Genomic DNA, 22,164 nt, shown 5'->3' with positions numbered 1-22,164 from the left:
TTCCAGCACTCTCTCTACTAATCCTTAAATCTCTTTGTCAGGGTAGAAATGAGAGTACCTTCTTGTGACGTCTTGTCAACACTAACAGTTGTCGTATTTTAATGCGAATTTCAAAATTAAAAAATTTGCCTTGGAGATTAAGATCTAGTCCAATCCCCCACCTCATTTTACAGATGAGAATACTCGAGAGTGATTTCTGGACTCCAGTTACACAGCAGATTACAACCAAATCAGAGGTCTTCTCATCTTAGTCCAATTTTTCCTTTCCTATTTTAACTTTTTTATATTCCTCACAGCTCTTAAGTGGTACCCTGTCCAACACATGGTTAGTAATTATTTGCTAATAATAGCAATAATCCTATTATCCAGTCCTTTGGGTTTTACTGGTTCCTACAGCCAAAGGGGACTTGACTGTCTTTTGCCTTTCTTTGTAATCTCAGCACTTGGCACAGTGCCTGGTTGCACTCTGTAGGCATTTAATAAATGCTTATTAACTGACTGACTCAAGGTCAACCTATTGGTGAGACACTGTAATAAGTTAATACTTATATAGGGCTTTAAAGTTTTGCAAAGCACTTTATATATTATCTCATTTGATCCCTCAGGACAACCTAGAGGCAAGTGCTACTATCCTCCTTATTTTTACAGACAAGGAAACTGAGGCTGATAGTGCCTAAGTGATTTGCCTTGGGTCACAAGACCCAATTGTAGAAGGCATGACTTTCACTATTCACTGCCGCCCCTGGCTGCCTGTCTTTGAAGTGTCTCCAGAAGGATGGGGGGAAAAGTTCATACAAGAGCAGTAACCTTCGAGGGCCAAGGTCATCCCTATGTCAGGGAAAGGCTTTGGACTCTGATTGAGGAGGTCAGATCTGAGCTGCTGGCTGGGAAGGAATAATCACAGTAGTGAGGTCAGAGATCTCCCGAAGCCCTCAAGTACATTCTGGAAGAAAGTATCCAAATAGTTCAAAGACCCAAGAATGAACCTGAACTGAGAAGTGTTTCTTTTCTATAAACTCTGGGGATAGTGTTGCTGATGCTGAGTTCAGCAACCATAGAAGAGCCAAGATGTGTAAAATAAAGCATGAAAGAGAATCAAGGGACTCGTACAAGCCACAAACAGAGTAACTTGTCCCTGACTCATCAAATTAAAGGCACTGGACAGCATTCACTTACTTGTCCCTCTCTGCCCAGAAAACAGGAGTCAGATCTTGGCGTTCTCAGTCAGTTATCTATTTTGAAGCAGGCCTTATGCTAGATTAGAAACTTCACTTATAGACCCTGGTATTTCCTTTTTGGCTGTTTTCTGTATAGCCAAGGGGCTTGTGCCTTATGCCTCTTAGAAACCCTACCTTCTTTTGCTCAAGTTAGTGAAATCTTCATCCACTTCCCGGCCCCCCTCTCCCCAATTATTTTGTGTTACTTTGCATAAATTTTGTGTTTACTTCTATGGTGTAGATGTTATCTGACTTTCTCAAAAGAATGTAGGCATCTTAAGGACAGGAACTGTTCCTCTTTATTTTTGTCTTGGACCAGAAGCATGTGGAACATACTTAATAAATGCCGAATTATGGAAAGAAAGTACTGGGTATCCTGGGGATACCTGCTGCCAAGAGCCTGGAGCTGAACTACATACTGAGTCAAGGTCAAAAATATACCATCTCAGGGACAGCTAGGTGGTGCAGTGAATAGAGCACCAGTCCTAGAGTCAGGAGGACCTGAGTTCAAATCCAGCCTCAGACACTTAACACTTACTAGTTGTGTGACCTTAGGCAAGTCACTTAACCCCAATTGCCTCGCCTTCCCCCCTCCAAAAAGACAAAAAAAAAAAATTTAAATAAAAAATTAATATACTGTCCTATGCTAGTAAATGACAGGTCAAAGGAAGGGAGAAATCTTCCTTCTATCACTGCTACTCCCTACTCCTTCATCCCAACTCACCTCAGCCCTGCTTTCCTACCCTCTCCCCAAGTCCTTACACAATGGGCTCTCCTTTCCTATAGTGTCCTTTGGTGCCTCCCTTCAAGTGACAACAAAATACCCTTCACATTAGAACCCTTCCTCTCACTCTCCTTGTAATGAAGGATGTCTGGCTTCCCCAGACAAACTCTCCCATCTTGGTCGTTCCCTCTCCTGCCACTGCCACCACTGGAGGTAACTGCTTATCTTCAATCTTTCCCTCTCTCCAATCAATCCCATACAGTTGCCAAAGTGATAGTCCCAAATTCCTAATGCACAACCACTCTAACCCTGCTCCTTCCCTGCTCAAGACCATAGGATCACAGATTCAGGGCTGGAAGGGACATTAGCCCTTCAGACATCAGCCTCCAATCTCTCTTTCCAGACTGATCTCCCATTGGCCCCCACAGACAGTCTTACATTCTACCCAAACTGCTCTACTTGCTTGCTGATCCCCCATTAACATCACTCCATCTCTTACCTCTGCGTGCCCCTGAAATACTCTCTTCCTCACTACCCCACAATATCCCTAAGCCTTCTTCAGAGAATAACTCAAATGCTACACACACCACCTACAACAAATCTTTCGGATGCCCCCAGCCTTTAATGTTCCCCCATCCCACTCTGGAAATTCTTTCCTAATTCCTCTGAATTGATTTTGCTTGCAATTTTGGGGGTACGTGCTGTTTCTCCAATAGCTCCTCATTCTTTTCCCATTCTCTCTCCCCCCACAAAGTTAAGTTCCTTGATTAAAGAGACTATTACATTTTTGTCTATATGTGTATCCTCAGGGTTCCTGGAACATGGAAGATGTTTCATAAATGCTTATGGAATGATTGTATACAATTTGCAGATATTTTATCTGACTATTTTAGGTTCCCCCAAGTAAGCACACTGAGGGAAGGAAATAACTTTGGTTTTGTATTGTATCACTGGAATTCCTGACACATAAAAATTGCTCAATAAATGTTTGGTGAATTGGTGGGGTAGAACTAACTATAAGACACTAACGGGCATGTGGAAGAGGAAAAGGAGGGAGAATTACCATGTCCTGCTGTCATACATGTGTCCACATTATTTTCCTGAACAATATCAATTCACATTTATATAGTCCCTTAAGATTAAAACATTTTCCTGTCAACAACCCTGAAAAGTATTCAGTGCAAGAATAATCATCCCTATCTTACATATAAGGAAACTGAGTCTGAGAGCCTATGTGATTTGCCCATCATTTCACAGCTCCCAAACTCAGGTCCTCTTACATTCAAGATCAGAACCTTTCCTACGCATCAGAACCACATACTAGCAACTAAAAATGCATTAATATATATCCCTCTAGCCTGTTTCTTTTTCCCTTCTACCACCTAGTACAGCTATATAACCTTGGGTCCCTTAACCTCTGGGCTAGCAGTCTTTCAGTCTGTCATCTAGGGACAATAGATACCATCTCCACCCAAATGGAGGGGAAGGTGAATTTCTGCGCACTTCCACGGACTAATTTCACTTGTGAATACAGGACCCCAAGATCCCCACCCTCTATACTGTTTGCCTCTATTGTCAGAGTAGCTCATTAGCATTTATGAGAAATGCTTCACCACAAAACCATTTATGATCCTCAGGATAAAAGAAAAAAGAAAAACTTTTACTATCCCTTTCAAATAGTTCTTTGGGGAATGACTTGAAGGGGTTATCAGATCCATTCCTCAGGGCCTTTGGCTGGGGCCTCATTCAAATGATTCCAGAGCCAATAAGGGCCTAAAGAGATGACCCTAGAATGCACCTTGTTTTCCAAACCTTATGGCACAGTTCTCCTTGTCTTAACCTTCACTTCTTCAGGTGATTAAATCTTTCTCTTCTTTTTTCAATGCTCTTCTGTTTCATAGGCTTCACATGTCTGAAACATGAAACTCATTCCCATAACCTCAATCCCTACTTTTTCCTTTATAAGCCCTTGAAACCCAGGTCATAGGACTTCAGGGCCAGAATGAACCGTAAAGATCATCTAGTATCAGGATCTCAACTTTTTTTTTTTTTAATAATGGACTCTTTTGGACTCCATTCCTTTGCTTTTTTGTTTATTTTTTTTTCAATTTTTTTTTTTTTTGCTTTTTTGGAGGGGGAAAGGAAGGGCAATTGGGGTTAACTGACTTGCCTAAGGTCACAAGACTAGTAAGGGTTAATTGTCTGAGACCAGATTTGAACTTGGGTCCTTCTGACTCCAGGGCCCCTTCGACACCTAGCCGCCCCTGTGGTATTATTTCTTAAGCTCTTTTATGGTATTTAAGTCTCTGTACCTTCTTCCGGACCCCTAACTGTATTCTAAGGCTATCTTTTGCCCTCTCCCTCTCCACTCTTCTCCCTCAGTCATTTTTTCAATCTCTTCCACAGCTTCAAGCATCTATGCAAATGATTCTCAAGTCTGAATCTCTTATCCCCAGATACTTCCTCTTTCTTCTGAAAGTCATACAGACCAAGCTATAATGTCTCCCTGTGGATATTCCTACCACACCATAAACTTAACACATCCCAAATTGGCTTCTTGACTTTTTTCCCCCAAAACTCCTTCTGACACCCCCATTTCCCTCCGTGCCAGCCCCATAAACAATATTCCTAGACTAAAAATACGATGCTGATGCTTGAAATTACCAAGTCCTGTGGATTCCAGGAAACATTCTTCCTTTTAGACCACTGTAATCAGGTCCTCCCTAGGCGTCTTTCTAACCCTACTCTCTCCTAGCCCTCCAGCCCCATTCTTCACACCTGTGCCAGGAAAATCTAAATGCAGTAAAGAGTAAACATGTCTGCTTCTCTGAAACTTCCAGCCGAAATAGCGGCTGGAAATATCTGCAATCCCTAGCATTTCCCTGGCCCAAATTAGGTGCCTTATGATTGACTAAATCTGGTCATCTTAAAAAACGGGGGACTTCATTTCTAAGGTGACTTCCAACTCTCTAGTCTTTATCATACTGATCTCTCATTGGCTTGTGGCTACCAATCACATGCCCCAGATCTTTTACTAACGTGCTCCTATAAAGACAGATTCTGTTAAATGTATTTAACATTATTTATATTGTATACTTGCCCCCCCCAAAAAAAAACTTCACTCTCTTCAATAATCAATAAGCCTTTATTTATTTATTAAGCATCCCTCTACTTCCTTGGCACTGTGCTGGGTCCTAGAGAAACAAAGACAAAATGAAAAGATTCCCTGCCCTCAAGAACCTTACATTCCTCTGAAGGGAGACATGTACTTGTATATACAAAATGGAAACAAATTAAGTACAAGGTAATTTTGTCAGGGAGGCACTAGGAGCTTAGGGGGTTAAAGAGCTCCCGAGAATAAGAGAGGGTACTTGAGTTAAGCTTTTCAGAAAACCAAGGATTCATGCTTCCTAACGAGCAGCAGGAAAATCACTGTGGTTTTACCCCAGTATGGGAGGGAAGGGGAGCAATATAAAAGGCTGGAGACAGGTAAGTTGAGGCAAAGTTGTAATGGGCTTTAAATTCAAAAGAGAAGGGGGTTAGTATTTGAGCCTAGAGGCAATAGTGAGCCATTGAAGTTTGTTTAGTAGGGGAGTAACATAAGCAGACCTGTGCTTGAGGAATCATTTTGGTGGCTATATAGAGGATGGATTGGAGTAGGAGATGAGTCAAAGAAGCCCAATTAGGAGATGATGACAATAGTCCAGGCAAGAGGTGATGTGAACCAGAACACTAGACTGGTGGCTGTGTAGGACTGAAAAGAAGGGTAGGGATATGACTTAAGCCCAGCCTGTCATCTGGATGCTCCAATTCAACCCCAGAAATGGAAGGGACCTTGACGGCCATCCAAACCAACACGGCTTCCCCTCCTGATGAATCTGTGCCACTGGTGTCTCTCATCCAACCAGGCAGAGGCATTTTTAACTTTTCCTTTCTCTCTGGTTCCAGGACTGACTCAGTCACTACATCTCCTGACCTTCATCCTCTCACACATCCATCCCTTTCTAGATTGGAAGTCAAGTGGTCTGGCTTCTCCACCCAGCTCCATCACTAACAAATTGTGTTTGGACAAATCACTTCACCAAGGGATTAGACTAGATGGTCTCTGGGTCCTTTTCCCATTCTAATACTCTCTAATTTTATTCTTCAATTTTTAACACCCTTGAGGGTTGGCAGGACATTTACTGACAGTTGGCAGTTACTGAGAAACTTGGAATGATTAGGAGACGAGGTTTGGAAACATGCCAGGTATGCTACCAATCTACAGCATAAATGATCCCACCCTATCCTTCTCAACTCCCCACTGAAGCTCCCCTTAATCAACAAGAACTGATCACTTAGAAAGAAACAGAAGACACAACTTCACTCTGTCCACCAAAATCTGGTCATGGCAAAAATGTGTTGCCCATATCTTGATTCTTAAGCCAGGGATTTTCAAGTCTCCGATCTCTCAAAAAAAAGTCTGGACAGAATGAAAGTGATCAAATCTACAAATATCTGAGGGCTTTGTTGTTGTTTGGTGGAGTCTTCGAGGCCCCACAGCTTGTCCATGGAGTTTTAAGGTCTTTTTGGCAAAGATACTGGAGTTGTTTGTCATTTCCTTTTCCAGCATGTCCACATTTTACAACTGGGGAACTGAAGCAAATAGGGTTCTGAGTCACTTGCTCAGGGTCACATAGCTAATAAGGGCAGATTTGAACTCAGATCTTCCTGACCCCAGGCCTGGTACTCTATCCACTGCACTACCTTTGAATGTCTGCTAGTGTGAAGGAAAAGAAATGTGATCATTATGGTAGATTTAGAGCTGGCCATCTAGCTCAATTCAACTTTTTACAGTGGAGGAAACTGAATCCTATAAAGATTAAGTGACTTTGGCCAAGGTCACCTAGCTAGGATCAAAGAATTAGAGTCTTCTAAAAGGTACCTTGAATCAATTTGGCCCAGTTCCCTCAGTTTACAGATATGAAAACTAAGTCCCTAAAGGATTAAGTGACTTGCCCAAGATCACAGAGGTGTAGCATGGCAGAGTTTGGATTTGAACCCAGAACTGTGGACTCCAAATCCTCTCCTTTTTCTGCACAAATGAGAAATAATGACCTACAGTGGAAACAAAACTGATTGTATCTGAGTCAGAAGTTCTGCCATCTTCCCTACAAGATCCTTGGGCAAGTTTCCTTGGGTTATTAGCTTACCTACAAAATGAAAAGACTGAACTAAATTACCTCTAAGATCTGGTTCCAGCTCTAAATCTAAGTACTTTTTAAATATATGCCATATTGCTTATGAAAAAGTCTGAAGACAATCATCTACTTGCCAGCTCCACTTACTTATCAAGATGGTTTCACCTTTCAAGACTCCTTTCCAGTCTTTCCCTCCCATTCCTCTGCCAAGATTTCTGGTGTTAGCCATTAAAACCATTTAAACCATAGTTATATTTTTAAACCATCTGAGAACATATTTGAAATGGATCTGCATTATAAAATAGCTCATCTTCCTTTAAATCTCATTGGAAAGAGTGCTAAATTTAGAATTAGAAGGACCAAGATTAAAATCCAGGCTTTGCAATGTAGTGCCTATATGATCTTGGGCAAGGTATTACTACTTCTCAGTCTGTTTCCCAATCTGCATAATGGGGATATTAAGCTGGATGGCCTTTGAGGCCCCTTCCAGCTCTATAAATCTCTTATCGAATGACTACAATAAGTCACTCACCAATTTTCAATCAACAAATCCTATAAATTAAACTGAAATTATTTTGGAGAATGCTGACGAACTCCTAACTCCTCTCAGAAGGATTAAGAAAAGCAAAGAAGCCAATGTCTAGTCCACTATCCTTGCAGTGAGAATTCTTTTCAGGATATCAGAACTCATTTCCTTATGTCCTTTAATCAGCTGGAAGAGACTTGAGGAAATGAGTCAAAATCCTGAAAGAAATTTCTAACTGTAATGAACAAAAAAATAAATCCCTCACAACAACATCTGTAAGTATACGGGTGTTTAGACGGGAAGCACATAAGCACAGAATACATACATGATAGCAGCTCTCCTGAGAATTAGCTTTCAGGGAAGGAAGGTTACAACTGATAACCTGCCCCCTCTTTCCCATTAACCCTTTCCCATCCATCATATCTTAGAAACTTCATCAAGCTAGTAAAGGTCCCTTGTTATATGGCATCAGATATTAGTAATACTTTTTTTCTCTTTAAAAAGCTCTAAGAATATATCTTTAAAAGCATTACAAGAAAAGAAATACGGGTGGCTAGGTGGCACAGTGAATAGAACTCAGACACTTAACACAAAAAACTAGATTGTGACCTTGGGCAAGTCCCTTAATAGAAATTGCCCTACCTTCCCCCCTCCAAAAAAAAAAAAAAATCTAAAAAAAAAGAATAGCCCAAATCCTTACTTTTTTTTTTTAAATAAGGGGAAGCTAATATGAAGTGAGCATTCACATTTAAAGCACTTTACAAGTTATTTCATTTGATCTTAACAATATCCACTTTAGAGATGGGGAAACTGAGGCTGAAAGAAATCGAACAGCTAGTAAAGGAAGGGTTTGAACTCAGGTTTTCCCAACTCCAAGTTCAATATTCTAGGCACTTTTCAATGTTGCTGCCTCTGACCACTTGAAGTTTCTCAGAGGTAAAGGGAGTTTCTGGCTGAGAATTTTTACCATTGCAGGTAAACTAAGTTCTCTGAAATACCCTTTGAGAGCTATAGAATGAACTGGGGGATAGAGATACAGCCTCAGTGTCAGAGATAGAACTTGAACCCAGACTTCCTGCTTGCTCCTCTACACTAAATTTTCAAATAATACTAGCAAAAAAATAGGAATCATTCTATTGGAGACTTCCAATACCGTCTATGAATTTAGGCAACAATTGAACCCAAAGCCTTTGCCCCCACCCACCTTTTATAAATCACTTAAATGCACTAGGGAAAATGCTATTTAAAAGACTCCCTTCAGGGGATCCTTTTCAGAAACAGAGGCTCTTTTGGGAATGTAAATTATCTGTTTTGTCTTAAAAGTGGGTACACCCCAACAGTTAGTAAAAGAACTAGTTTGTTTTGCTTTAAATGTCCAAGAAACCTTTTAAGAAATGTACCCTCCCATTTTTTGTTTTGGGAATTATTTTAGGCAGATATATAAAATTGGGCAAAATGAGATTTTAGGTCAAAGGTAGACTGGTAGACTTTCGTTTAAATATAATGAACATTATATCCAAATCTAATCCAACAAGTATTTGAAGGCCTAGGATATAAAAGAAACAAAGGTAGGCTGAAACGACAAAAAGCCCCGGACCTCAAGAAGCTTACACCCCAATCCAAATGCAAGAGAATGTAAGGAAAATAATGGGGAGAGAGAGAGAGAGAGAGAGAGAGCTCTAGAATGGGGTTAGGTAAACGGTCTTCCTTTTTTAGGTTTTCAGCAATCCCAGAATATCTTCTGTCCTCTGGCTCTGTATGGTTCTTGCCCAACACCAAAGCAGTGGCAGGAAGAGGGACCTATGATTCACCGATCCTGGCAGTTTCATCCTGCTTCTGACATTAATTCGGGTAGAAAGCTCCATACACATACACACACACACACACACACACACACACACACACGCACACCCCCTATCCCAATTCTGGCAAACTGATAGAGCCTTGGGGAGAGGCAAGAAAACATAAAGGAAAGAATGCCGGCAGTGAGCAGATGTAGACCCGCCCCTTAAGGAAGAGGGGCTGGAGTAGATAAGATGCGAGTTTGAGACACCAGGTGAAAAATTGGGGGCCAGTGTATACATCAGGTGTTATCAGAGGACATTCAGTACTATTGAGCCCAGGTGATGATGAGAGACTAGGAAAAAAAAAATCCGCTGTGCACAAAATTATATTGGAGGAGGTAGAGTATTTATTAAGCAGGAAGGGAAATTGACTTCACAGAGGACCCAAAATAGACACTGTTCTGGCTTGGCTGGTTGTCAGTAAAGCTCTGCAGAGATCTAGCTATCCTCTCGAAGGGCTGAACTCGTACTGTTTGATGCTCTGAACGCTGTCAGAGAACCGAAACCCTGAGTCCAGATGAGGACAAGAGTCCAGAGCAAGGCCTCTCCTCCCCCACAGGAAAAGCTTTACAATGCCGAAAAACAAACATCTGAGCAGGCAAGCTAAGCTTTTACACTGCTACGGGGAAACTCCGACCCAGTGCCTCCAGTGTTTTCATTCATTCCCACAATAGTGAGTGAATTGATAAATTCCCTCTCCTGACCTCAGTCAGATCTGAGAGGGCAGCAAAGCATTCCATTCACCCTCACACGCTAAAGCACACGCTTAGCTCTTCCCCCCCCCCCCATTTTTCAGGTTTGCAGAAAGGGAAAGGAAGCAAAACTCCCGACTCTCCATAGAGGTGGTGGAATATGGGTGAGGAATGTCTTATTTATCGTGGTCAGGAATGGTCAACATATATTACTTAACTGTTACCTTCTTTGTTAGGAGAGGAAAAGTCACAACGAAGTTTAAAAAAAAAACATTAAAAAGACATTCTTAAGAACTAGCGATGAGGCGGGAGCTGGGAGGGGATAGTTAAGGTTAGCAGGCGCTCCATAAATATTTGCAGCATCAGTGGAGCAATCTCTCCAAGTTCCAAATAGCTTCCCGTCCGTGCATGGGGAGGCTTAAAATTCAACTTTCCCAGAATCCGCTTTAGTACTAAATGAAAATGTGCTTTTTGCATCCCCTCATACTAATCTCACTTGCTCCTGCAGCTGCCGGCCGGTTTCCCTAAAGCGAGCTTTTGGGGAATCCCTAAATTCCCTAAGTATTAAGGGGGCCGAGGAGGCAAAAGCTGCAGGTCCCTATCAAAACCCCGCGCCGGTCCCTCATCCTTCCACTGGGAGCGCGCGCCGCTTTAAGTTAGGGAGCGCACCGGTTAAATCGCGCAGCCCCTTCCTCCTCCCGAGCGGGAGGCAAAGAGCAAGACCCAGTCGCCCCCTCCCACCGCGCCTGAAAGCTAGGAAAGGCGGGAGGGATGAATGAGCCTCACAGCCACTCCAGCAAGGGCTAAGAGGTCAGTGGGGATTATTTTTTTTTTTTTTTTAAGTCTGCAACCTTTGGAAGAAAGCAGCAGCACCAGGGCTGTGAGTATGGACACCTCTGGCCGCAGGATGTTTAGCCCCAGACCAGCACCCTGCTGGTTCCCAATGTTAAACACAAAATGAACGTGCTGTTCATTTCCAAAGGCCAGGAGAGGGGGACAGTCCGGCTGTACGCCGGCTACCTCCGAGGGTCTGACTACAGGAACCAAAGGGTGTCTGGCTCTGTCCCCTGTCTTTCCACACCCGCGTTCCCCCGAACACAAAGGGTGCCCGAGGCTTTGCACCGAAGCCAGAGGAGATTGCAGACGAGGAGAGAGGCAGGAGGGCAAACTTTCCCTTTCCGTGGAGCCCAGAACCTGCTAGTCGCGGGCGCGCCAGCCGCAGACAACTTTCAACAAAAGGAAGCTGCGGCCGAACGCCTTCCAACGTGGAGAGCTCCAGTTTCACGACCCATCCCCTGGCCCTCCGTACCCACGAGCTCAACACAAAAGAAATCCAAAGGCACACCCGCATTCGTACCCCCCCCAGCCCATCCCCAAAGCCCCCCGCTTTTCCAGACTCACTCACACTTGCTCTCTCTCAGCTCCACCCGGCCAAAACGCTTTGTTTCTGCACAAGGGAGCAGGTACACACTCCTAAGCGCAAGTAAAAGGCTAGGGAACCCAAAGGGACGCCTCGTGGGTGCCTACCCCCTCCAAAGCCCTCCGTACTGGGGATGCAAGAAAACTAGAAAGAAGGACCTTCAGACGCTCCCCCCGGAGCAAAGGTTTTGCAGGGTTGATAACATTCCCAGGAAAAAATAAGAGTGGGCAAGAAGGTGTGTAGGTAAACAGTTAACCCACCTGTCTGGAAGCTTAGCAGGACCAGAAGACACAGAAAATCCCAGGCACCACGAGCCCCGGTCATCCTGTAGCTGCTCCGGGGTCGGAGCTCAGCTCCGCGTTCCTCCTCTAGTCGAAATGCACCCAGCGCGGCAAATAAACCGAAGCCCCCAGAGCTGGGAGCTGGGAGAGGAGAGGATAGCAGAGGAGAGCAGCCCCTCCTCCCAGCGCCCTCCCCCTGCCGCGCGGGCCACGCCCCTCCTCGGCTCCCCTCCCTCTCCCTCTCGTCTTTCTCTCTCCCTCAGGCTCCCACCTAGTTCTAACCCCTGCAAGCCCCCGACTCGGGTCTGTCTCCCTAGACGTACCCACTCCCCATCCCGGAGGAGCCACCAAGTAGACACCTTCTTCCCGCCCCCCTGCCAGTCTGCCCCTTGGGCCGCCTTCACCTTTCCTCGGCTGGGATATGGTCTGGACGCCCGAGGTGTTTACTGTACTAGTACTGCGTTGCCTGAGAGCTTTGTGAAGCCATTTGCCCTGCCCAGCACCACCTGCCAATTAGCAATCGGTGCGGCCGCTTTTGTGGGGCGGGTGTCTCCACCTGACAGGTGCTCCCTCAGACAATAAAGGCTGCTAGCTTCCCCTGCTAGGGCAAGCTGTCCGGGAGGATGTGCATAGGGACCTGTTCTGGGATCAGCCCCTAACCGGAATCCGAAACTGACCACTGCAGTTCAGTCATCTGAGGAGGAGGACGAGGACAAAAATGAGTCTAGGAGTCGAGCCTTATCTACACTTCCAGTGCCAAACACAATGGTTTAAAGTCCAAGACGCTCGATTTAAAATTTAAAAAATAAAACTGATATTAATTTTCTCCAACTATTGTTGGAGGGAAAATGTTTGCTTTTAAACTCGTGGGCTTAACTCTCTACCCTAGGAAGCCCTTGCACTACACAGAGGGCGGCGTTTCCCGAGACTAGAGTGGGAGAAGAGATTTTTGCAAAGTGTGGCTTGAAGAGACGATTTAAATGACTGCTCCAAGCTACGTAGAACCCCCTTTTTTCTCTGTTCTCTTGTTTATTAACCATGATCACTGTACCATACTAATTGACAAGGAGAACCCTGCCCACTTCAGCCGTCTTTTCAGCATTTTCTCCCACCTTTCAGGCTTGAAAGAATAGAACAGTAGGTACAGTAATAATGCAGAGGGGGCCAATGACCCCCACAGGGCCTGAAGGGCTTCCAGCACCTTCCTATCTATGGACCTAGCAGTTCAGGCAAAAATTACCCATGTCCAACTTCCATAATCTCGGGGGACAGCAAATAAGTGTTATTGGCCTTCAAAGAAAGGTGTTATAATGCCCAAATACTCAAATCAGCTGGTGATCTCTGTCTAGTGAGGTGCAAATCTCAACTCAAGCATGCCTTCCCACCCTGCTCAACTCTTGTCTTCCCATAAATTTGCTACAAAGATCCAGCCAGCATGCTGAGGGTTAGCGTTAAGGTTAGGTTAAGGGTTAGGATTAAGGTTAGGTTAAGGGTTAGGATTAGTATTATAACATATGCATATGTTTGGTAGTTTTGCAAGAACAGAAAGAAAAGAAAGCCTATGTGTATAAAATTTGACTACCTAAGAAGTGCCCTTACTTTAATTACCCAGATTCCAAAATAATGCATTTTTGAACCTAGAATGCTTTAATTGATGATCAATAAATTAAAAAAAAACAACCAACCCAAACTTCTTTCTCCTAGAGGAAAAGACCTCAAAGATCTAGTCCACCCTCCCCTTTAGTTGAAGAAATTGCTGCCCATAGAGGTTAGGATTGCAAAAGCAGTCATGTCAGTAGCATTAATTAAGATCTTACCATGTAGCAGGCAGTAAAGTAGAAGAGCTAGGATTATAACCCAGGTCCTAGGATCTCTTCCTATAAAATGAGTGAAGAAAGAAAGAAAGGAAGAAAGGAAAAAAGAAAGAAAGAAAGAAAGAAAGAAAGAAAGAAAGAAAGAAAGAAAGAAAGAAAGAAAGAAAGAAAGAAAGAAAGAAAGAAAGAAAGAAAGAAAGAAAGAAAAAGAAGTATAAGGTTTTCTGTTTTGTGCATTTTTTTCCCCTCAAAATGACAGAAAGGCTCAAATCAATCATGAGTTTTCTGGGACCTTGATTTATTTTTTTAAATCCTTCCACTTTAGATATGGGGTAGAGTGGGAGAGGAGAGATGGATACAAGTTAAAATATCAATATTATGCCTGAGATAGAAGAAAGAAGTTGCAATTTTCTTTCTCCATCAGCTGATGCTGGAGGGAGAGTGAGTAAGTAGGCGAGACATTGCAATCAAGTTCCTGGCAGGACCCTTCTAGCAGAAAAATCCTCAATGTGGGCATTATGCAAGGCTGAACTGCTGCCTATCTGACTCACTTTTAATTTGTCCTTTTTATCTGCTTAGCCGGGTGAGGATTTCTGAGGCATGATCACAACAGATTATAGTCACTTCTGTACACCTGCACCAAGAAATCTGCTAGAATATGCAAATGCCTTGAAGAACACATACACATAAAATTCATAAAATAGGAAATTCTGAGCAAACTACAGAAAAGTGAGAAACATGGAGGTATTCGTGTATAGGATGATCTTAAGAATGATTTGCATAATTTTATAATCCAAACTTTTATATCCGACTATTCCTGGAGCCTCAGAAGTAATATAATAATTAAACTGATATTTATATGGCATCTGAAAATTTACAAAAAACAACAACAACAAAACAGTCCATTATTTTATTTGAGCCTTACAACAACCCTGTGAGGTAAGGTGTACAGGTTTTACTATTATTGGGAAGGAGGAAACTGAGGGTCAGAGAAATTACTTTCCCATGATCACCTGAGGTATTACAGAAAATTAATCTATTACAAATGAATTCAGATTAAATATGAGACAGGATAAGCCAAAATATATAATCTGGTTAATGCAAGGTGAAAGGTATATACAGATTATTAAGTAGTGAAACTACAGTGATCTGTCACCCATCTCACTATTATACAGACATACTTATATTTTTCCTTTTCCCTCCCCTGGACCCCAACCTAAGTCATTCCTGTCACAGATCACAGGGTCATAGATTTACATCTGGAAGAAACTTTAGGTAACTAGTAAATCCTGTACTTTACTTAGTGTAGATCAGGTCACTTTTATAAATCAGATTTCAGTATATTTACATCACAAAGCTAAAATGAATGGAGATGTTCTTTGAATTATATAACATATCCGATGAAGTCAACTTGGTTAGGTTTTGGGGGGCTTGGCTTTTTTTTTGGTCAGTTGATTGTATCTGATTCTTCTTGACCCCATTTGAGGTTTGCCCAGCAAAGATACCAGAGTGGTTTGCCATTTCCTTCTCCAGCTCATTGTACAGATGAGGAAACTGAGGCAAACAGGATTAAGTGACTTGCCCAGGGTCACACAGCTAGTAAATATATGAATCCAACTTTGAACTCAGGTTCTCCTGACTCCAGAGCCAGCACCAAATATAGATTCATTAATTATAAGATCATAGAAAGCTAAAAGGGACCTCAGAGCCATCAAGTACAACCCCCTCAATTTACTGGGGGTGGGGGAGGGGTAAATGGCTTTTACCTACTATGGGCAAATTATTATATTAGGTACTACTTGCCCAATATAAAAAATAATTTATAATAAAGGATAATTTCAAGGAACCATGATCATATAGATACAGAGTGGAAAGGAACCTTAATGCTTCCCTAATCCAACCCCATCATTTAAGAGATAAGGAACACAAGGCACAGAGAGGTTTTGCCCAGTCACACAAGTACCAAATGGCAAACAATGATCACAATCCTGGTTGTTTGACTCCAGATACAACATTCTTACCTTCCATTGACATAGACTACAATCCCTCCAGTGCCCCATAGTGAGTTATCTTCATGGATTTCTGTGGCCAAAGAAAATCCATCCCTTGTGGCCAAACTCCTGGTGATGTTCTAGGCTTCTAGGATAGGTCTTTGAGGACAGGCCATTACTAGGCCCAGACCTGAAGCCAGTCCAACCTGCCAGACCTGCCTGAGCTTGTGGTCCATTGGAGTAGCCTTCAAGGATCCAGGGTAACCTCTGAACCACAATGAGACTTCAGAATAAGACTTTAGTCAAAGGTTGTGTGTGTGTGTGTGTGTGTGTGTGTATGTGTGTGTGTGTGTATCATAAAGTCGCCTGCAGTCTACTGACACCTATAGACTTCTTGGAATAATGTTTTTAAATAACTGAAAGAAATAATAAATTTCAGTTAGAGGTTAGTAAAAATAAAGATGATTTTTTTCCCTATCCTAGCTTATAGACCCCCTGAAATCTATCCTCAGATGCCCTAATCTTTGAATCTCAGACATTTAAGCTCCCCTAACTTAAAGCATTGCTTCTTGTTAAAAGTCTAGTAATTATTTGAAACCTCAATTACAATCCTATTCAAATACCTTGCTTGGGGTTCAGGGCTGACCTGGGTTCTTGAAGGTTATGCCAATTGAGCAGGGAAGGAAGTTGTTGTTCAATTGTGCCTGACTTTAAGTGACCTTCTGGACATTGTCCATGGGGTTTTCTTGGCAAAGATACTGGAGTGATTTGCCACTTCCTTCTCTAGCATGTTCCCATTTTATAGATGAGGAACTGAGGCAAATAGGAGTTAAGTGACTTGCTCAGGGTCCCACAGCTAGTAAGTGTTTGAGGCAATATTTGAATTTAGATCCCCCCAACTCCAGACCCAGTGTTCTATCCACTGCACCACCTAGCTGTCCTTAGGGAAGGACGAAAATGTTAGCAAAAGCAAGGGGTGAGCACTCTTTGTGAGTAGAGGGAGGGGAGTGAGGTGCTGGGCAAAAGTATTTGTGGGGAGCAAGGAGGGAAGCAATAATAACCATAATGTATAAAGTGCTTTCATGTTTGGAGAGCTCTCTGGGTCTATTACCTCTTCTGGGCCCTACAACAACTCTGTGAGGGAGGTGGTAAAATTCTCTGTGTTCCCATTGTACAGATGAGGAAATCCAAACTGAGGGGGTTGAGTTGCCTATTACACAGGGTCCAGCCCTCTGTCTACTATGACACTGTGCATTACTCTCTACGAATGACTGCCTACTAGTGAGCTTCTCTATTACTATAATTTGTGTGTGTGTTGACTCTTTTCACAGACATGATGTGTATTTGGGGGAGAGGGCATTCCTGGCATATGAGAGAATGTTTCATGGCTATTGTTCTTCCAATACCATCTCAACAAATGCCTGTGCTTTGAAAAAAGGAAAGTAAAAACATCGGAACAGCCTAGCACAGAAATAAAATCTCAGAATCACTCACATAGCTTGAGTCTACAGAAGTAGTAATGGGAGTTGATGATGCGTAGTCCATTACAGGACTTCTCCAGCAAATGAGTAGGAGAGGCCCTTCTTCAATTTTCCCCATATCTATCCATCAACAAGCATTTATTCAAATGGCTACTAGGGAGGAGGCACTGTGCTAGGCACTGACGAGGAAAACAGACTATACTCCCAAGGAGCTCAATCAATGGATCAAAAATATTTATGCAGCCCTACTGTGTATGAGGCACTGTGCTAAGTGCTGGGGATACAGGAAGAGGCAAAAGACAGTCAGTACCTGCCCTCAAGGAGTTTACTGTCCAATGATGGTTTTTCAGTTGCATGCTTTCAGAATACTGGGTGATCCTCACTGGGCTAAGAAAGACATAGGGATGTGGCTGTAGTGACTGTAAATGTGAACTCAGAGCTCAGGAATGCCCTCAGCCTAGAGGTAGTGGGGAGTAGTGGAGAGAGTCACTGTACTTAGAATGGGAGAGATCAGAGTTCACAGCTAACCTCTAACACTGAATTATTCATGTCACCATGAACAATTGACTTACTCTCTCTGAATCTCATCTTCCTTATTTATATAAAAGAGGATAGACCATACCCACAGAATCCACTTCACAAGGTTACATGGAGGACCAAATGAAATAATGCATATATTATGGTATAGAATTTAATTGTTAAATTCATTAATTTTATGTTAATGTAATATAATATAATGTAATGTAGTGTAAGGTAAGGTAATGTAATGTATAATATAACATAACATAATATAATATGATATGGTATAGCATAGCATAACATAACATATAATGCTAAATAACATTAAATTTGTTCATTGTTAGATGGTTCCTTAAATATATATAAAGCTTTGTTGTATAAATGTTGAATATTAGCACTTGGAAAAGAAAGGGACAAGGTTGGATGGCTTCCCACCACACATAATAAGGATGAGGACAGCTAGGTGGTACAGTGGTTAGAGCTTGGACCTGAAATCAGGATGACCTTAGTTCAAATTCTGCCTTGGATATTTACTAGCTATGTAACCCTGGGTAAGTCAATTAACCTCTGTCTCAGTTTCCTCAACTGTATAATGGGGATAATAATAGTACTTACCACCCCCCCCAGGATTGTTGTGAGGATCTAATAGGATAATATTTTAGCATGGTACCTGGCATATAGTAGGAACTTAATAAATGCTTATTCCCAGCAGTAGTGACCCAGAGCTGATGGTTTAGCAAAAGAGGTGGATAAAAAGTCATCAGCACTCCTCACTGGTGACCAAGGAATGCATGGCCTAAAACCATGCCTTCAGATAGACAATGAGAGGATTTATTAAGTGCTTACTATGTGCTAAGAGCAGGTGATATAAACTAAGAAAGGCAGACATTCCCTGCTCTCAAGGAGCTTTTAATGGGGGGGGGGGGAGATAAAACATAAAGGAGAGAAGGAAAGGGGAGTGGGGTGGGGAGGTGAGTTCAAGGTGAAGATATAGGAATTGCTTAACTTACACTTGTCATTTTGCCATTTCTATAAGCGTCTCCTGTTTACAGGATTCAGAGAGATAGAGGAAACTGCCTCCCCTCTCTGATCCATGACCCAAATTCCCTCCAACATGTGTAAGACTCCCAGAGCACTTCTTCTGTTTCCTGAGATTCCCAAACACTGCCTGGAGAGCTACCCTCTGACCACAGCTACTAACAAGTCAACATTCTGAAGCAAGGTGACTGCCAATTTAGTGTAGGAGAGAGAGCCTTAGACTTCTGTCTGGGAAGACCTGCGTTCAAATCCAGACTCAGATATTTACTGGCTGTGTGACCCTGGGCAAGTCACTTTATATCTCTGGTTCTCAATTTCCTCATCTGTAAAATGGGAATAACATCAAATGAGATAATAGATGTCATACAAATCTTAAAGCACTACATAAATGCCAGCCATTCTCATTTGTACCAGAATAATACAGGACAGTGGACAAGGAAGATTCAGGCTTTTGTCCTAAGATTAAGATAACATTTGTTAACACAAAAACCAAGACTGATTCTCAAGCCTCATCCTCACAGTCCAGGAGCCAACAGGCCTCTCTTCTCCAGACAGACCGGAGCCAGGAGAGGGCAGCCCAAAGGTAAATTACTCAATTCAGTATTCAAAACACAGTTTAAGTGGTGAAGGGGAGTAGGGGGAGGAAGGGGCGGTGTAAGATCTGGAAAGTTTTGTTCCTTCTGTTTGACTGTGGCCCTCCAAAGCAGAACTATTTTGTCCCCAGATAGACTGACCTCAAGTGAACAGAAACACTTTTTACAAGATGGTTATTGTCTCCAGTGCCCTGCAATTTTCAGAAATTCAATTCAATTCAGGAAACATGAATTAAGGGCCTACCCTCCCCTGAGATCCTTCTAGAGCTGCACTGTGGAGGTGAGCCTGGCTTCTTGAATGTTCTGTCAGGGGAGCTACAGGCTCCTGAGGCATCCATTTGCCAAGCTGGAAAGGTTTCAGTGTGGGCCTGGTGATCCTCTGAGGACCAGCAGCGCTAAGTTTAGAGTGGCCCAATACCAGCTTGGCTTCAGGGTGGTGGATTTTTTTTTTTTTTTTTGTCATAGTAATTCTGGAAGATCATCTTCTAAATTGGAGAGTGAGAAGCCTAGATCTCCATCAGAGAAGGTACCTCCCATATAGACCAAATGACAGACCCTTAAGGCATATACTATGCTAGACCTCAGGCATACAGTACAAAAGGCTTTGCGGAAGGGGAAAGAATGGATTGGTGTTTTCCTGTGTAGTCTGGCAACTTTTCTGCAATCTGTTATCTTAGAGAGCTGCCTAGAGCAAATGACTTGTCCAGAGTCACATAGACATTCCTAGACTTTGAGATTAGCCAAGTATTCATTACTCCATGACACTTATCATTGGATTGTGAGCTCCTTGAGGGCAGAGACTGTCCTTTACCTCTTTTTGCATCCCCAGCACTTAGCAAAGTGCTTGGCACATAGTAAGTGCTTAATAAATATTGATTATTGACTTGTCATACACATATAAAAAATACAAAAATTTTTAAAAACACACAAGAAATCTATAATTTAGAAGGGGGAAGGGAGAAAGCCTGTAACACCAACTCAATATTCACAGTGCCTATGGCGGCTATGAATATGCCAGTGTAATTCCCAATCACAAAATATAACAAACTGTCCACATGGAAGACAGAACCAAAACATTTATTCAAATACCAGAAACCTGATTCCCAACACCAGAAAACCAAATCCATCATATCAACAAAGAAATCTACACACAATAACAATGCAGGAGGCACCACCATCCCCAAGCCTTTCCCCTGCTAGGGCCTTCCCACAAATGAACACTCACAGATCACTGCCTGCTTCCCCTTTCTCCCTCAGCTCTAACTGCTCTGACCAACTTCCTCTCAGCTCTTGTCCACCCTTTGGTTATATAAGGGAAATCCTTGCATATAAAATATAGTCACTATCTCTGTGTCCACTGCAAGCTCCTTCTACAACAGACTCATGTGACTCAAGCAGGTCACATGGGCCTATTAATGTATGGGAAAGATCTTCCCATTTACATTACCATTAAAGAGTTGCATAAATACAGTGATAATATGGCATCTCTTTCTGCTTAAATTTTGTAACATTAGCATCTAAATTTTAAGGTTTTTTTTTTTGCAGTAAGAATATATTTCAGATATTATATACCCAACTCAGGAGTCCAAACAATATTGCTCTTTTCATCCTCAAATGCTTTTGGAACCAGCTCACAGGTACAAATGTTATGAACTTTGTAGATAGGTGCCTATCATACTTGATTTTAAGAAAATCACATGTTTAATTTTGAGGTTTCTACCACTGGAGAGCAAGGGAGGAGAACTTTGCCTTTCATAAATTGTTCATTTCTCTTTTTTAAATCAAGGTACTAGAAATGGTCAAAGAAAGATGTAAAGAGACTCCATGAGCAAAGATTTAAAAGCCAAAGGCTGTGCCTTCTCCATGTTCTGCTCAATAATAACTAACATTACAAAATATTTAAGATGTTCATAAGTTTCAAGGTGGTTTCATGGGTTAATTAATGAAAGTAGAAACTAGGGAAAGGGAGGAAGTTCCAGTGAGGAAATACATAGGAATGACACTCTAGGAACTCATTCAATAACCCATAAATGATAGAACTGTAAATTCTACCATTTTTCTTCTAGAAAACGGCTTTAAAATATACAGTACATTTTCAATGCTTATTTATTAGCTCAGCAGAGTCAAAATGTTGGAATCAATAAGGTTGCACCAAAAAATTTTGTTAGCCTTTTTCCAATGTTTTTAAACCTCTAGATTTAGCAATTCAGTCAACTCAGATATTTAGCAGCAGAGTATATTGCTTGTCAGTTATCCAAATTTCATTCCTTCCTCCAGTGAACCACTGACTACTGTACTACAACATTGACATAAAGGTCAAGGGAAAATACTCCAAAATAATTAATCAAGTTTCTTCTGTTAGACACTAATGAAAAAAAATTTAATGATGCTAGACATTGAAAGGAAGAGTTAAAATTAGATTTTAAATGATTTGTGGGTTTTGCTCAATTTTGCATAGTATCTTTGTCTTAAGTGCCATCTTTTTGATCCATTAAATAATTAGCTTGTATCCAGTCAAAATCCCCAGAATGAACAATTTCCAAGTCACACTAGAAATTTGGACACTAGGGGCTGTCATTTCACCTCTGCTATAAGCCCAATGTGTTACCTTTCTCTGCAAGTCTATACACCTCTCTCTGTTACTTTGCTGGCAAAATATTTTTAAGATTTGATTAATTATAGCTGTTTTAAAGTATTATGATAATAAGGAAGAGAAAGGAGAAGGAAGAGGAGGAGGAGGAGGAAGAAGAGGAGGAGAACGAGGAAGAGGAGGAGGAGGAGAAGGAGAAGGAGAAGGAGAAGAAGAAGAAGAAGAAGAAGAAGAAGAAGAAGAAGAAGAAGAAG

General features: G+C 42.1%; 1 protein-coding gene across 2 annotated transcripts in view; it reads right to left on the bottom strand.

Annotated features, from left to right (window-relative positions):
• KIT (KIT proto-oncogene, receptor tyrosine kinase) overlaps positions 1-12,036 on the bottom strand; it is a 97,920-nt gene extending 85,884 nt beyond the window's left edge. For both annotated transcript variants that reach the window (XM_069105252.1, XM_069105253.1), the window contains exon 1: positions 11,864-12,036. In XM_069105252.1, coding sequence (XP_068961353.1) covers positions 11,864-11,927 — 64 coding nt within the window. In that variant the 5' untranslated portion in view covers positions 11,928-12,036. The remainder of the gene's footprint in view (positions 1-11,863) is intronic.
• Positions 12,037-22,164: the final 10,128 nt, after the last annotated feature.

This window comes from Petaurus breviceps, unplaced genomic scaffold (assembly GCF_028583685.1).
Source record: "Petaurus breviceps papuanus isolate PSGF00001 unplaced genomic scaffold, PetGlider_PUasm1.0 76, whole genome shotgun sequence".
In the NCBI taxonomy this organism is placed as follows: Eukaryota; Metazoa; Chordata; class Mammalia; order Diprotodontia; family Petauridae; genus Petaurus; species Petaurus breviceps.
The sequence above is the reverse complement of the archived record's forward strand: the minus strand, read 5'-3'. Positions and strand labels throughout refer to the sequence as shown.